Here is an 18728-nt window from a genome sequence, read left to right on the forward strand (position 1 = left end):
GACTACAAAGCTATGCATAGCCACGGTAAGGAAACAGGTTTGTTAAGTTCGTCGAATCGTTGGTCGGCCTTACAAGCTAGTTCTTAACACTACTGGTCGGTAGGTTATCGTGACCGTACACTATAAAAAACAGCTTAGCACAAGCATGGTTGTGTTTCCAGGCAAGCTATCTCGTTTATGACCTGTGTTTTGTGCCAGGGACGAGGTCCTTTATTTTATAAAAAAAATCGTAATAAAGTGAACAATATTTTTGTAGGTTTTAAATACTAAAAATAAATACAACTAGACCTAAAACATGGGCACCAGTTGTGAACCCCTTTTTAATGATATGGTTCTTTGTAGATATCAATAGGAATTTCAGCTCGGATTGACAAAATCAAAACAAGGAAATTAGGCTCACACCCCGCACATATAGCCACAACTTTTGAGGTACAAGCAAGCATGCTCTCACCAAGATTTTAAGGCGTCATACAACTTTTGCCCAAAAGTTGTTTGATCAAGATTACAACATTCAGGGCCTCAGAATAACTTTCAAAACGTTTTATGGTAGACATGGGGAGGACAGTTCCAAATCTGACGCATCAGTGACACGCATGATGTCCAATACAATTCCTTATTTTGACCATATGTTCCCATATTGCTTTAGGTAAACAATTGACTTGACTTTGCATGTGTTTGTGACGGGTACCACCGGTGGGGCAGGATACGCTCATCTTTTCGTGAACACCTGAGATCATCACGATCTGATAGTGATTCAGAAACACATGCTCATGATATAGTCGGAATCGTACCATCGACTCTGCTTTTGGCAGAGATTTCTTATGAAAATGGGTTTGTCGCTTTATTTAAACAAAACAATTCAATTCACTATCTGTACCTATCTGACAGTTACATCTTTGAAATCTTTTCAGAGGAGCACTTCTGCAAACACAAATTCTCCCACGCATTTATGAGTACACTCTCATAATACAAGGCGAACCTCGGACTAGTTTATCAACCTTTTGAAAAAAACGGGTCTAGCTGAATTGCAGGATAAGGCAAGTTAAACACTTATCGTGTGTTGTGTGTGTAACATTCACCGTAAACAGGCTGTACCTCCGTGAAGATTAAGAATTGGTATTCAGCAACCCATGCTAGTTGTAGGTGTCGACTTACGGGATCGGGTGGTCAGGCTCTCTGACCTGGTTGGAGAGCGGAATGTACGGGGTTCGATTCTCGACCGCGTCATACCAAAATACGTTAAAAGATGGTACTTGTTGTTACCCTGTCCGGCGCTCGGCACTTAGGGGCTAAAGGAAGGAATGGTCGGCTCGGAGTCAGTATACTGTGTCTGAATGGGGTATTCATGTTAAACTGCGGCATGGTATATCAGTGGGCTAGCACCATAAATCGGCATCAGTCCGAACTGGTACCATCACACACACGCGCACACGCGCACGCGCGCGCGCACGCACGCATGCACGCACGCGCACACACACACACACACACACACACACACACACACACACACACACACACACACGTGCGTGTCGCTATATAAGTGCAATAATCTTGGACGCGACGTTAAACCCCATTTCACCTCACCTCTGACTTGCGCAAATCTATGCTCATGATGGCAATCACTGGTTACATACAGATCACCGTGAGCATCTGCATAGCATAGCATCTCCAAATCTATCCCGAGACCCGGGATAGTGAGAACCTTAAGTAAATATATGAGACTTGCACATACACATACACATACATACATAACATACACATACCTACACACCTACTCACACAAACATTCACACACACACACACAGATGCACATACATGCACACACATACCTACACACCTACTCACACACACACACACACACACACACACACACACACACACACACACACACATAGATACACATACATACACACACACCTACACACACACACACACACACACACACACAGACACAGATGCACATACATGCACACACACACCTACACACAAACATACACACACACACCTACACACACATACATAGATACACATACATACACACACACACCTACACACACATAGATACACATACATACAAACACACACACACACACACACACACACATAGATACACACACACCTACACACACACACATAGATACACACACACACATTTCCCCTGTAAGAACTCTCCTTCAGTGCGTTGTGTACATCACGTATCTCCTTCCAGTTACTGCTGTTTTCCCACATACCGTCGCGTACCCTCGCCTCGCTTATTGGCCTCTGATAACAGGTACTGACACACAATAGCCAGGAGCCCCAAGAGGCTTCAATAGACCCCAGCTGCCGGCATCGCCTGCCACACGCAGACAGTTGGTCCTGGGAAAATGTACAAGTAAGAACAAGAACATTGCATTGTTGATCTTGCAGATTTCCGTTGGCTGATCGTACATCTCTCTGCAGGCTGCACGGTTCTGTTGTACCCTTCATCTCCACAGTTCAGCTTCTGTTACAGATCTCCGGTCTGTTACAGATGCATATTCGCTGGAAGTTTTTAATACGTCGGCCTAGGAACCTATAGGTCGTAAAATGTTTATGTTCTTTAAGCAGTTATGCTATTGTTGTGCTGATGCAATCAGCGATCGTGTGTAAACATAAATGTCAACGCCAGAGTGAGTGAGTATGGTTTTACGCCGCTTTTAGCAATATTCCGGCAATATCACGGCGGGGGACACCAGAAATGGGCTTCACACATTGAACCCAGGTCGGAAATCGAACCCGGGTCTTCGACGTGAGGAGCGAACGCTTTAACAACTAGGCTACCCGACCGCCCCTTCAACGCCAGAGAATAAGCAGTCTAGATTATCTCCCGAAACAGATTCCATAGGGTGTAAAAAGGCAAAATGGCGACGAAAATTATAAGTATATGAATGGATCACTAAAATTAGTGATGACATCAGGTATTCGCGAAATGGGTCAATTTACGACAGTTTAACTTTAATGTATTATTTCATTATAAGAATACTTCCGAACAAGTTTTTCTTTCATAATTCTGATTTGGTTAAAACTAACTAGACGATTTAAGTTCTCATTTTCTTTTGTCTACAAGTAAAGATAAAACTATTTCCCCAAGAACCTATGCTGCTCGTTGGAGCTTATCAAATGGATCGGTTGGTTCAGGCACCCGCGACACATATAGTGTGTGCGTGTGAGTGTGTGTGTGAGAGAGAGAGAGAGAGAGAGAGAGAGAGAGAGAGAGAGAGAGAGAGAGAGAGAGAGAGAGAGAGAGAGAGAGAGAGAATACCTAGTTTTACATAGATCAAGGCAGCATTTCATTCTTTAAGAGAACACACCATCTATAATTTTTGCCATTTGGCTAGCACATTGTTTTGAAGGGTTCATAATTTATTTTAGAATGGCTATTTTGTCCTTTGATTCCGGGTCATGGGTTTCTGATATTGAGAACTGTGCATGAGAAATCCGATCCACAGACTTCAGCACGAGTTGCCTCCCTTCGTTTCCTGGACCAGTGCCTCGCCGGCGGAACGGCGAGTCGGTCGTCTGCTCTCTATCTCAAAGTCATGACTTTTACAGCAGGCAGGATCGGTGAAACTTTTCTGTGAATTGTGCTAACTTCGTTACAATACAAGGTGAGAAAATGCGTTAACTCTCATAAAGTGTTTCAGGACAAACTTTCATTCATATCGAAGAAGGATTTCCAGTATTCTAAGCCAGCTGGTGAGGCAGTACATTTCAATTTCCTGACTCACAGAATATATACACGGGGGGAAGTGCTTCCTCAATGATATTCTCGTCGGAGGCGGAGAACACGTGTAGTCGTGGAACATGTCCGTCATATCTGAACTTACAGGGTATATATCTCACATACCGGGCTGCTAATCTCGGCCATTCCCCTCTGGAGCTTGTGTGTTCTGGGCTGATACGAGACAGTTTGTATCTCGAGACGGATTTACTATAAGTAATAATTATCTCGATGATTGTGTATTTGATGATGATGAGAAAAAATATGTTTTGTCCATGCATTTTTCAAATGGTTATCAATATATGTGGAAAAATTGTAAAAAATAAAACATCTTGACGCTAAGTCAGATTTGTTTTAAATGGACTGCACTTAATGTAAATTTTAACATTTTATAGACTCTTTTGTTTGATTTCGTTCTTCTACTTTTTTAGAACATTAATTTCTTACGTTAATCCTTAATCTGTTGGCATGTGTTTTCGTTTTTTTAAAGAATGGAAGATTTGAATGTTATTTTATATCAACAATTAGCACAGTACTAACCTCTTGCTAACTGAGATTTTATTCTGTTTGCCTGAACTTTTGCTTCGTCATCAAGAATGAAACTTAACTGCATGGGTCAGGCGTGCATCAGTGATGAACTAACCAAAGCCATTGTGGCTGTTGTGATAGATCAGCAAGAACGTAAGTTGCAGAATATATGTGATTTGATAAAGACAGAGCCAAGTGTTGATTCCATGATTAATGCTGTCAAATTTGCGTTCAAGACGTTTCAAAACGAAGTAAACCTGATGGCAAGTTTTGTTGTCGTCGTCCTCAAGAATTTCGACGATGGTCACATTGAGTATGCCGTTGCCGAATTCCTGATGGAATCACCGGACTCCGGATGTTACCAAGTGCTTCTGAAATCTGGACTCCAACTTAAAACCATCTGGAGCTTGTGGAGGTACACCCAGATGCTTCCTCAGGGCACAAAATATCTTTTTGAAGCAATCGTTCTCAGGAAAAATGTCTGCAATGAAATATGTTGCCGGCACTTCATGACTTCCAAAAGATTTCCCAAAGCTTACGAAATTGTGATATCGACTATACAAGCTCTCGACAGGGACTCCTTCCCTGCTCTCTTGTATCTACTTCGAGAATTTCCCCTTGAACCTCATAACCGAAATTCCTTTCAAATGGTGTTCAGAGCGTTGGTCCTAGCAGGCTACAAACCCAGCAAAGATTTCATTGAGAAAGTCATCAACAAAAGTTACAGGGCAGTTGTGTTTGGAAATTTTGAATCCTTCGGACGCTGGTTCAAGGACTACACCAAGATGGTCCCGAAACTGACTCATCTGTGTCGGCTACAAGTGAGGAAGAACATGAAAAGAAACGTTATGCATGGTGTGACTAAGCTCGGTGTTCCGGAGTCCCTACAGAAATACATCTCACTCCAGGATGATGAGTCAGTACATGTGATATTTAAGACCAGAAACTAAAGTAGAGAACCCACTATACAAGTCTAGCATTATTGTACGAGGCATTTAGAACTTCCCGACATTGCAGAACCGCGTCAGGTATGTTTCTTTTGAAGCAACATGATTGTTGAATTGTTTGTTTGGCATTTTTTAGAAGTTGGTAAGTAATAGTAAAGACGAGATATTTTATGGATGACAACTTCTTTATTCTATTATTTTGCGACGTTTCGGTATTGAAACAACGGTATAAGGATCTACGCCGCATCAAAATAGAATAAAGAAAATATATTGTCCTTAACGTTTTTATTGCTTTATTTCGTTTCTGTAATGGTTAAATGGAATTTGGGTTGCTGAAAAAAAATCGCTTTAAATGTATTTGGTTCATGTTTATGACATAATCAGTATCCAATACTTTGTGTATGTTATTGCTATCTTTAAGTTTGACTTTGTTGACAGTTTACGATAAGAGATGTGATCTCGCAATAATTAATATTTCCATTTTTATTCAACCAGTTCGACTTTTCACAAGGATGTGATTTTATTTTACATCCATATTTCTCTTTGTTGAAATTACATATTTATATTTTGATCACATTATTCAAACTCACATTATGTTTAAAGCCGGTCTTTATTTCTCATTGATATAGTTTAATCTAAGTATGCAATCTTAATACTTGGCGAAATACTTGAGACCAGTAGGGAATATTTATCTATACTGATAGAAAGACGTTTAGTACATATATAGTTGACGTAAATTTTGCAAATTACTTGTAATTGTGATAATTCACAAAATATTGAAGATGTATAACATTTGAATACAGTCAAGACCAAGTACGTCATGTCTTGTATTGTCATTTGCATTGCTCCTTCACCAATATGTCATTGACTCTTACATCGGCATCAGGAATATGCCCTTTGGTTGGGAATCATTTGTCTTCCTCAGTTTGATATATGTCTGAACACAGGGCTCACTTAACATGACTAACAAGACGAGGGCCATTCACTATTTTATGCATCTACAGATTGTCTGGTGGAATCATAACGGTGTACTTAGCATTTATTCAATGCCACTGCGATATGGTTGAATTGGGATTATTTTCTACAGAACAAAAACTATTACTATTTGCAAGATAATAATTAAATCTTCCACTTTCGGGCACTCGCATATGTCAAACTAATGTGTCCCAACTGAAAGAAAAGAAAATGGTTTATCCCAAAAGATTTTAAATTTTTTTTCAAAGTAATAATAATCTTGTGTTGGCAGTTTGAAATATCGTTAATTTTTTAACAAACTAAAAAACGCATTGTTATTGCTTTTGTCGCATCCCTGGAATCATGGGTTCGGGTACATTCAATCTACCCTTGTCGTAAGATACTACTAAATGGATTGGGTGGTGAGGCTCATATAAGGAATTGAAAATGTTGCCCGTCTATATTCATTGTAATGCATTGACACGCTGTTGTTTCTGTGATTTTACGTGCGCTTCTTTATTTTCTGTACTAGCTTTAATGTATCACCATTTGTTTATTTTTTTGTATGACAGTGTGTGAAATCAGTTACAGCGTCATGTCCAAACCATGCCACTGTATTGCATGGACTTGTCTAAACGCTGATTTGGAGGCCGTGTTAGAGAGGTGAGAGACTAGAAGTACTCTTGTTTGATTAATTAGTCTATGAAATCTTTTAATGCACAACATATTTTTCTCTTGTAAGTTTTTTTAATGACAATTTCCTTATGGAATAAGGGATTGCCCTATTTGGAAGATATATTGATTTTGATCCAATGAGGTGCAAATATTCCACGGACATGATGCCGAACAATACGCCTGTTTTCACACTGTAAATTATAATATTGCGTTGAGCTGCAGGGCAAAAGAAAATATACACCCATGTTTGGTGACTAATAATGAAACAAACAAGAATTGGTTATTCGATTGTGATGCATTTGATCAGGGTAGTTGTGTTTTGGACCTTAAGTTTCGGCGACTGTTTTAGCATTAACGTTTTGATAAAGTATTTGGTCAAACCCAATTTTCAAGTGTATAATTTCTTTACCCATGACTTTAGTGTCAAACGAGGTTGGTCGGTAACACACCGAGTTGCTCACCTTGTATTTGAGGACCGGCAGTATAAGATGGCATACTAACTGGTTTCACACACTGGACATGTTTGGTAGACATTTTACAACTTCTTACTTCAGTTTCGGTTTATAACCATGCATGCTGATATTCCTGTTTTTGGTTTACATATGTTTGTTTATGTAGTCGCTGAATTTACTATATTTAACCCATATGTTGTAACTAAAACACTGAAACAATTCAAAACCTAAAACGTAAGTAATTAAAAACAGCTAACTACATTTAGTCAGCGCTCAAAGAATACATGTTCATGGTTTTGCATTATAAAGTAAAATTTTATTTAAAACTTTTAAAAATTAAAAACAAAACATAATTCGCATAACACAACTGCTGATGGGTATCTTATCTTTGCAAATCAATAAATTTCCTTTTTTTCGGCACAAGCTTACACTATTTCCAGTGTTGTGTGAGTATGCACTCACTGTGTTCGTGTACTAAAACATGTCTGTATAAACGACCTCGTTGTATGAATAAAACACTAATAGCACTTTAATGTGTGATTATTGTCTGATTGCATGGATATGCGATAACTCTCTGACAACACTCTATCAGCATGATGAACCATCCGTACGTATGCTAGAGGTTAAATTATGTGAATGGATGACTGAAAATCAGAGGTGACGCCAGGTGTTCGCGAAAAAGGGTAAGCCTGTCCTGCTTTACTGGGAGCACCAGCCACTGACACAATTTGCATAATGTCTTCGGGTATTTCTTCATTCACCAACTACAGGTGATAAAGATGAGTCAAAGATGTATGTATGTATGTATGTATGTATGTATGTATGTATGTATGTATGTATGTATGTATGTATGTATGTATGTATGTATGTATGTATGTATGTATGTATGTATGTATGTATGTATGTATGTATGTATGTGTTCCGCTACTCGCCTTGAACCTTCCCCTAGGATGAGACGATGGGGTACCCTTCGATCGATCAATTATGCTGAAGTGCTGAAAATATACTTAAATCACTGAAAATATATTTACGACTGTTACAATACAAATTATCCTTGGCAAGATACGGAACTGCAGAGCCAGGATAATTCGTCAGTTACCTACATATACACGGACAGATTTCAGTTAGCCCAAACAGTTACCGAGATATTCACCAAATCGATCTTTGGTTTTGAATGACATAGGTGATTTTACTGGGAAGTCGGTCTAAGTCCTCATAAAGATGAGATTCTGACTTGTTCCAAGACTTAACACGAGATTACTGAAATCTGATTGCTTAGATCTATCAGACTAGTGTGGCCGAAGTATCCGAAGTGTTACTGTATCATCAACATGAAGCCTTGATTGTGGCGTAAAAGCACAATCGTTCATTCACTCCGGTCCCCAGGCTGAACTGCAGCTACAGCGAAAATAACAAACCTTGTCTTATTTCAAGTCAAGGTTCATATGAACAGTTCATGACGGAAATACTAAACAACTATCACTCCGTGGTTATTTCCATACATTTTTATACCCATGTTGTTATCTATGTGTCCTTATCACTTTTCAGTTAGGTGGCCCAGTCGTCTAAAGCGCCGTAATTCGCTGAATACCTTGGTAATGTCATGATCAAAATGTTATGGGTTCGATTCCCAGATTCGTCCTGATAATGGCATTTGGTCTGTCAGCACCATACCCGTGTTCGTGGGGTTCATCAGAGGGGTAAACGTCTGAGACCTGCATCGTGGGGTCCATAAGAGTGGTGAACCTCTGAGACCTGCATCGTGGGGTTCATCAGAGGGGTAAACGTCTGAGACCTGCATCTTGGGGTTCATCAGAGGGGTAAACGTCTGATACCTGCATCGTGGGGTTCATCAGAGTGGTAAACGTCTGAGACCTGCATCGAGGGGTTCATCAGAGGGGTAAACGTCTGAGACCTGCATCTTGGGGTTCATCAGAGTGGTGAACGTCTGAGACCTGCATCGTGGGATCCATCAGAGTGGTGAACGTCTGAGACCTGCATCACTGTTGGCATTCCCCCACCAAGCTGGCATACTAATCATAGCGGTGTTGACCCAATCTCGGTCACATGTCTCCCCAGAGTGATTAATTCCCTATGTCCTTTCAAGGACCTGATATGCAGGTCACCTACATATGGAGGGAGACCCACGGACAACCAAGACTGACCTGTTCAGCCATTGTGCACCGGTAAGCAGGTGAGGACTTACGTGACGAATCCACAGAGAGCAATGGCTCTAGAATATTCTGGAAGCAGATTAGTATAAACAGATAAAATTGAATTGACTCGACCGTCCAAATTGGTAGCTCCCTATCGGAATATATATCAATCCAGTTGTGCTGCTTGATTTGTCAGCATCGGGCCCCGCTTATGTTTTGGGGGGAACCTATGAAGTTTGTTTCACTTGATCTCTCTTACCTGTATCCAAACTGCCAACCAGAATGTAAGTGAGATATTTTGAGGTCATTTAGACCCCATACGTGTATGTGAAGAACAACACTACCCTAGTGAATAGGACCCGTAATGTTTGAAGCATTCCTCATATGTATATTGTTCTGTTGTCATATACAACCTTGCACATCCATGTCACCAATTACCACATTGCTATCTTCTGAATTACATTCACAGCGTAGTTAAATACAAATTCCTCATTATTATTATAATCTTTTTCAGTGACTCGCTAAAAGGTATACGTGCGTATAGATGCTGTCTCTGTTGTGTGCTGGCAGTCTGTATGAGAACCCTGGTGCAGGGTTTCTTACGTGATGACAGGACGTATCGGTTCATCGCAAGAAAGAAGAGACCTGTGGTATATAGGTTAACCATGCAAAACGCACGAACCAAACGGATTTGCCATTAGGTGGGAATTGACCACTTCATAGCTTAAAGGGGGACTGTCCTCATGCTTGGTGCCCACTGTCTGCCCAGTTTTATATTCTGTAATTAATACTTGGGTGAAACTGACACATTGTCTCTGTGTAATTTCGGAAATCATTCACATCAACCTTTTAAGTATACATCATAAAATGTGAGCTGGAAGACACTGGTGTTGAAGGGACTTGAGTAAAAAATACTGTTCTGCTACAATCATGAATATTGTAGGAACAGTTCCAGGAGGTGGCATGCATAAACTGATTTATCATACCTCCATGTCAGAATGAAGAGATCTTGATAAAATACCGTGTAACCCGCCTTGGATGGTAAAACATTTCTCAGCGGGGGAATAAATCTCTTATACCCCGCCACGAGCAATACAGGGTGCACGTGGATTTCTGAGAGGTAGAATAAATCCCTTATACCAACTTCAAAGCAAAAAGCCGCAGTTTCCGAGTTATGTGACGTAGCACATGTTAACGTCAGCTTACTCGAACAGCTGTTTTCTATTAAATTCGAATTTGTGTTAATTTTTTCACAATGTCACATTAAAACATGTCGTTAAGATAAATTCGTTGTAGCAGCAACACGAGGGGTACATTGGGTATTATGCGTCCCTCGTTATGTTTTATACACCGTCTCGTGGTATAAAACCTAACGCGGATGCATAAATCCCCATGTACCACTTGTGCTCCTGCTACAACTTAAAGTAAACAACAAAGTGTATGATCTGTTACTTTGACACGTGTATCTGTTTCTAATCACAATAAAATATTCAACAATAAAAACTCTCGTGTCATTAACACATGGTTTCCAATCACAATATACAGTACACAATGAAAATATGCTAAGGTCTGCGACAAGCCCCTTAACCTTTGTCGTATGTTATTTACTTCTGAACATGATCGTGTTCGCGGTTACGGAGAGGGGCGAGGCATGCCGATTATACCCAGTGTGTACCATATGCTGCGTCATAATGCTCAGACGTCACAAAGAGGTATTGTCACGCCCATCGCTCCATTGTCTTCGACCGTAACGGGGTGAAAGGGGTGGCGTGAGACCGCTGGAGGCTTCTGTCGCCTGATACCCAGACACGTGGGTTGGGGGTGGAGTCAGACAGCGTGGGTGGGAGCGATGGTCTGCAAGGCATATTTACAGCATCTAGTTCGTTCAAGCTAACAAAGTAATTGTACATAATAATATGTTAAAATATTATCATTTTTTTTGCAGATTCGCTTGAAGGCAACACATATATTAATGTTACAATGTAAATTGCACTGCCTGTGCATGCGAATCCATGTCAGTGTTACCGGAGGGATCACGTGAGTCAGAAACAGCAATGCGGAGGCTATAAAATACACCCAACATTGATCTGTGTGTTTCATATTATTTACAACCTGTCACAACAAGTTTTATTTATTCAATTACTTTGGTTATATATATATTTGCTTCACGAACAGTAAAATGCTGGGCAAAATAAATTGTACACTTGAAATAAGATTTGAATAACCAATGTTATCAAAACGTTACTAGGCTGACAACGGTCGCCTAAAAACTGCACATTGAAAGTTAAAAACTTAACTAAGATAAAATACATCAACATAATTTGTTTGTTTCACTTTAGGCCACCATAAAAAATGTCTTTATTCCGGCAGTTTAATTCTCTGGTATGAATGAGGCAGTCTGCGTGGAAAATCGATTATTATTTTTTTCAATTTATCAAATGTGTACATACATGTTCACAAAGTTTATAAAGAAAAGCCTCAATAGCTTTGTTGAATTAAAATGTGATTTTCTTCAAAGCTATTATTTGCACGACAGTTTATGCGGCAATCACAATTACTCAGTATACAAGCGGAAAGTTATAAACCTATGCAAACATGACGCAGTTAACACTTCACCATGGGTTGCGAAGCACGCTTTTATAATGGATAATTATCATGAATAGGAGGGGGCACGGGTGGCCCAGTCGTCCAAGGCGCCGCGATTCGCTGTGCAGAGTTGCGTCCCTTGGGCACGCCAGAAACCTATGATTGTGGGTTCGAATCCCGGTTCGCCCTAATTATGTTTCTAGGTTTGTCAGCACTATACCCGTGCTCGTGGGTTTCACCGAAGTGGTAAACGTCTTAGACCTGCATCACTTCGGGCTTTCCTCCCACATTAAGCTGACACGCCGTGATATAACTGGAATACTGTTAACAGCGGCGTGAAACCTAACTCACTCACTCCACCCTTGCCGAACAAAGCTGGCATTTCGTGGCTCGTGTTTACGACTTATGTCCCTTCTATGTTCATCCTTTTGAACAATCTCACATCACTTGCATTTGCTTCAAATAAAATGGCAGCGCCCAGGCAAGACGATCTGATCATTAATCAAGATCTATACTCACGGACAAAAGAAACTCGAATACCATACATGTTGGCTAATATATGAAGAATTATTCATATTCAAGATATATTAGATTGGTTCGATGCAAAAACGAACATATTGGTATGTTGTGTGAACCGACATCACATGTGACGTCACAGATCCATGACTCGAGATGCACCATTTGTCTCGAGCAGGATCAGCGTGTACAGTTTGGAAATCACGAGCAGCATATCCTGATAAGAATACAGACAGTCTGTGGTAACACTTGAGTGATTTTCAGTTTTGTCATTAAGTGGTACACATTGGAAATGTCTTTTTGACGTACACATGCTTCTCTATATTTCTATAGTTGGCGTTTCTTTTGGCGGTGAGTATATATTGTAATAAAACGGGTCTTACCTCGCGAAACGCATCAAATCACTTCAGCACCTTGATTTGAAACATGAAGCGATTTGCAAGATATCTGTCGAAGCCGGGTTGACGGTACACGTTCTTTGCAAATCATGCAGTGGACCGAAATCTGCACGTTGAAATCCATGTTATTTTCGAATCGGATGTCTAGATATTTTGATTAGACTATGCGTAGACTCGTTAGTCCAGCCAAACTGTAACTCCGGAATTCCAGTCTTTTATAGTCAGTTAATTCCCTAGCCTCGGGAAGATGGCCATAATATTGCTGGAATATTGCTAAAAGCGGCGTAAAACCATACTCACTCACTATGACGTATGTGATTATATTCAGTCTGTTTGATAGCAGTGTTTCAATATCGTGTTCGTATTTTTGACCTAAAAAACATAAGGCGGCACTCTGTATACATACTAGTACTATGTGAAACCTCACTATGGACTAGCACGCCCTGGAATGGCTGGAATAGAAAGCAGCATAAAGGCTCATCCATTCACTATGCGTATATGAAATGTTATGGCATAGTGAGCAAGGGCCATGACCCTCACACTTGACGAGTTTTACTGGCAAGGCACGAGCTACGATATAAGGACAAATTAGTGACGATGGTTTTATGGTCCAATCCATTTCTTTGATGTTTTACTCTGTAATGGAGCATACCCGACCATATCCCGACGGCTATGTAATCATGTCTGTATGGGTTAGCCAAATTAGCATCTACCTATTCTATAGAGATAGAGGTACGACATCATTCATCACGGGTCTTGGATGATTCACACACCCACGTGTACTCCCTATCCACCAATCAGCACGAGCTATAGTCTGAGAATAAGGAACGTCATACGTGGGTGCGTAGACGCATCAGTGACCAATATGATGTCCGATGCAATTCCCTATTATTACTTGTACCACATTTTCCCGTGTTTTTTTCAGGTGAGTACTTGACTTGCCTTTGCATGTGTTTGTGACGGGCGCCACCTGTGGAGCAGGATGCTCACCCTTTCGCGAACACCTGGTGTCATCACTATTTGATAGTGATTCATAAATTCATGTATTTGATGACCATACGACGGAATCTGTAAATACCGTAAATAATCGTCTCTGTGCCCGTCACAACAGTGGTGAAGAGAGTTAGTACAGTACGTCGGGTCACGCTGGCACGCAATTGGTCGGATCCAGCAGAAAGCATGGACGTATTCTATCATTGAATACCCACCTATTGTAAAATAGAGATACGTGCAGATTCATAAGAATTAAAAGAACATACATATAATGTACGTTATCCATGCACATCTGTCGGTTACATTTGGAAACGTCAATGTACTGTTATTGTTTGTGCGTTGTGTGTTTTTAACGTCGGACCCAGCTATATGACGGCCGTCTTTAAACTAATCGAATCTGGACCGGATAATCCAGTGAATGATCATAAATCAAGCAGCTGGGATTCGATGACATGCATCAACCAAGTCAGCGAGCGCGACCACCTGATCCCGTTAGACACCTCTTACGACACCATGGGTTTCTGCAGACCAATTCTACCACGAATCTTCGCTGGGGTCAATGTTCTGTTAAAGGGACGTTACTATATGAATTAATGTTTCATTAATCCGAAAATATGTAATCCCGGACGATTTCACTTGGAACAGCACTGTCCGGATTAACGAGGGTTCGCTGTATGTCAGTTTCGGAATTTAAAGTTCATTTCGATTCTTCCGTACAGAGAGTGTGCTGAATTCGTTTGAACAGAAATGCTTACAAAATAACATTATTATTCAATGGCACAACTCAAACACGTTACACGACGTATGTAGTCAGAAGCAGAATAGAATATTACAATCCGCGGTTGGAATGCTGCCATGATGACTACAAAGAATGTGATTCAGAAAAAATGTTTTTCACTTCCCTACTTTGTCAAAATGTGAACAAAATGCATGTCTATGTCAAATGATTGTAATTATGTTAAAAAGAGCATGATAAAGTACAGTAGCAGGTTTGAAATGGGGTTTCGGGTGACGGACCTGCTTCTTTCACAAGTATGACACCCATTTCATAGTGAGGAATGTTGTGCCATAACCACTTCATCTTTACAATTAGGATGCTGTTCGAATACACAACGTCTGCATTCCACGCTAAGTTATGAGTTCATATTTACGTGGTATACACTGTTCTTCAATGTGTAGGTATTTGCTAAGGTTTGAAAGAGCCGCATTGATTGGTTCACTTGACCTGGGGCTTATCGCTGTAATACATAATGTGAAGAATTTGCCCTGTCAGCAGTTGCCTCCCTTCGTATAGTATGTTATTGTGAAAGAGGTGAATGCGATTACTCATGCTAAGAATCCCCATTGATGTTCTTCTACCGTAACTGTGCGGCCACACCAAATGAGAGCTTTGTCTGCCTGCTGTTATTTGGGGATAAAATCGACCTTGTTTGGTCTTAGAAACGAGAGCTCAAAGCGGAACAGACGCACGGAAGATATATACACACCTGTACAGTGGTTTAAGCATAGGAAGTTTAACTTTCTACATGACTGACTTTGCAATGTAGTTTGATGTCCATCCTAGTGGCAGCACAACATTTGTTCACGAAAACACGGACGGATGTTTCATATCGCCTCCCTTCATTAATACTGCCCTACTTACGGATTTATCATTGACTGACATCCAACACGACTATCCAATTTTGATGAGACGATACGTTGTCGTCTGCTCTTTCAACTGTCGTCTGCTTGTGCTGAAAGCTAATCAGTGAAATCTTGATAGTTTCACTGGCACGTGAAAAGTTCAGCCTTCACCTTGGTTATATAAACTCGTTTGTGTGATATAACATCAGATAGTCATACACAGATCTGATGTTTGGGGTCTGTTGACTCGTTTGCCGTTTGTCGTCGTCGTTTGACTGAAGTTGTCACCATGAGTAGCCGTTCCAAAACGTCCTCGAAGAGGAATGGCGTCAATGGGAATGGGCATTCGGAAGACCCTAAAGCCCAGTGGAGTACGCAGACTTACTCCCTGGAGGATCTGTCAGAACAGTTCACACTGCCCCAGGTTGTGAGATGTACATCCACTCTACTGACCACCAAGGACAAACCTCTGCCTGTGAATCTGACACAGCCTATGTTGCTGTTCGAAACCCGAACAATACGAAAACTCCTGGCCAGAAATGTCATGTATGATCCTAGAATCAGAAAGTACAACGAAACAGACGAAACTATTGTGATACCTTCAGACTATGAAGGTAAGTATATATTTACCTTGGTATGGAGAGGGTGTGTGTGTGCGTGTGTGTGTGTGTGTGTGTGTGTGTGGGGGGGGGGGGGGGGGGGGGGGGGGTTGATATTGAAGGATCCGAATTTCATCCAACTTAGATCCGACGTTAATAATTCCCATTATACAAAAATATTACCTGTCATGATTAAAACAATGAATGGTGAATTATTTGATACGAGTATATCATACTTGTGTTTTGGACCCTTAATTTCGGCAGCTGTTTTCTTTTTGGGAACGTTTTGGTAAGGTTGGTTTTGGTCAAATCCAATTTTCAAGTGTATACATTCTTTTGCCCGGCAGTTAGATAAGAAACAATGCATATTCACGGCAATGCCTGAAATCTCTGGACGTTCCTCAAGTTAATTGTATAGTATGATTATAATCTCTGGACGTTCCTCAAGTTAATTTAATAGTATGATTATAATCATACTATCCAATAAACTTGAGGAACGTCCAGAGATTTCAGGCATTACAAACGTAATAAGTAATAAGTAATGCGAAATGCTATCTAATCCTATCAAAACCCTTAGAAGAAAGGCATAACATATGATAATTCTCCAGATTAAGGTATTATCTCTTTAAGTCGTGAGTAATAAGACGTCAGTTTCTGTAGACTGATATAACACAACACTGTTCCACAAGTAAGGCCAGCGATTTACGCATGTACTGTGTCATAGGCCGACCGCACAACACAATAGTGGAATTATATAGCCAGGTGCCCCAGCGGGAATGGCAACTCTCCAAACAAGCGGAATAAAACCAAATATTTCAATCAATGGCGTCCTTTACGCCCAAACTGATAAAAGCAACATAATCTATGAAAGGAGTTTTGTAGGATTTCATGAATTGGAATTGTTTGATACATATTGTGTGAGGTAACTTACCTTTTCATTGGTTCGTTGGTTTGTTGTTTAACGCCGCACTCAGCAATATTCCAGCTATATGACGGCGCTCTTTAAATAATCGAGTCTGGACCAGACAATCCAGTGATTAATATCATGAGCATCGATCAACGCAATTGGAATCGATGACATGCATCAACCAAGTCAGCGAGCCTGACCACCCGATCCCGTTAGTCGCCATTTACGACAAGCATAGTCACCTTTTTCATTGATAAAACAGTGCCTCTTTTGCTGATATTTGGTCATATATATATATATATATATATATATCATTTACACAATTATAATGAGTATCATAATGTATACTACTCAAATCATGTTAAAGAACACCCACAAATGGAAGGCTGTGTTTCAATACCCACCAGCCAAGACAGATTAACTATAGTCATATTGAAAAACACAGGTGTTCTTTAACTTGTTTTGAGTTGTTAATACACAAAGACAAAAGAATCTGGTCATAATTATTGATAACTACAAATGATTAATGATTATAATTATGGATTATATGGCTTTCTAGATCTTCAGTCTTGTAACACTGCACACAATATACCTCTGTCAGGACTCGATTTCGGGTTAATGTGTTCGAAGTGAGAAAGATAGTCACACATTAAATTCTCTCAGATGTTAAAGCTTCTGCTGATGTGAAGGGAACTTCACAATAGCATCAATTGTGCACAGATAAATGAAATGCTAGACATAATTTTTATTTGAAATTATTTGTTTAGTTGTATGCCTCTAAAACACAATTAAACATGGACTGTTCATGTTGCCTTTGAGTTTATCATGAATATCATAATATTTAACCATAAAGATGTTAGTGTTAGTTATTTACCATTGTTACCTGTGATTTTGGGACGTAGAGATACGAACAGATGTGTTAATATACGTTTATGTAAAAAAATAGGTACGGTAGTTCAACTGTTATAATTATATAGTCTTCATCCATGAATAGATTCATTAATGCATAGACGCATACAATGATTAGAGGCGTTAGAATAAACAGCAGGTGCGCAGACACATTACGTGTGCGAACAAAGAGAGAAAAAAACGACGTGCATTAAATCCGGAGTCTATGCGCCGAAACTAAATGTTTGCATAAAGTCAAACCGACATAAATTCAAAGCATACATGGTTGACAGAAATATACCACTGTGCATCAGCAAGCATGCCTAAAATATTCACTTTGTACAATGCCTGGTGTTTAACACAGTCGCCCACAGCACATGACACACTTGGTTGATAAGTTACTTTGTGATAAACGTCCCTTTCATCTATGTTTATGCATGATGCATATACATGCAACTACGCACCTGTTATCATGCATACATGCATCACGCAATGCATTTAGGTTAAGTGCTTGACACAGGTTTAGGGTAGGAATTTTCTCGTTTTGTTTAAAATGTGAAGTCTGTACTAACGTTATTCTATGATACTGAAAACTTATTTTTCTTGCACTCATGATTGAATGTTGCTTAAACTCAATGGTAGTTGGAACGTATTGCTTGTACGTGATGGTACTGAGAACTTTCTTGCGACTAATACCCCTGATATATAGTACTCAATAGTACTCAACAAATTAAATTAAATTCACTGGTACTGAGAACATATAT

General features: G+C 40.0%; 1 protein-coding gene across 1 annotated transcript in view; it reads left to right on the plus strand.

Moving 5' to 3' along the window:
- Window positions 1-15323: 15323 nt before the first annotated feature.
- The window catches only part of LOC139479212 (uncharacterized), a 28848-nt gene continuing 25443 nt past the window's right edge, over window positions 15324-18728 (plus strand). The window contains exon 1 of the mRNA XM_071262065.1: window positions 15324-16184. Coding sequence (XP_071118166.1) covers window positions 15860-16184 — 325 coding nt within the window. The 5' untranslated portion in view covers window positions 15324-15859. The remainder of the gene's footprint in view (window positions 16185-18728) is intronic.

Source organism: Haliotis cracherodii, unplaced genomic scaffold, assembly GCF_022045235.1.
Source record: "Haliotis cracherodii isolate W230 unplaced genomic scaffold, xgHalCrac1.p SCAF_4, whole genome shotgun sequence".
Lineage (NCBI taxonomy): Eukaryota > Metazoa > Mollusca > Gastropoda > Lepetellida > Haliotidae > Haliotis > Haliotis cracherodii.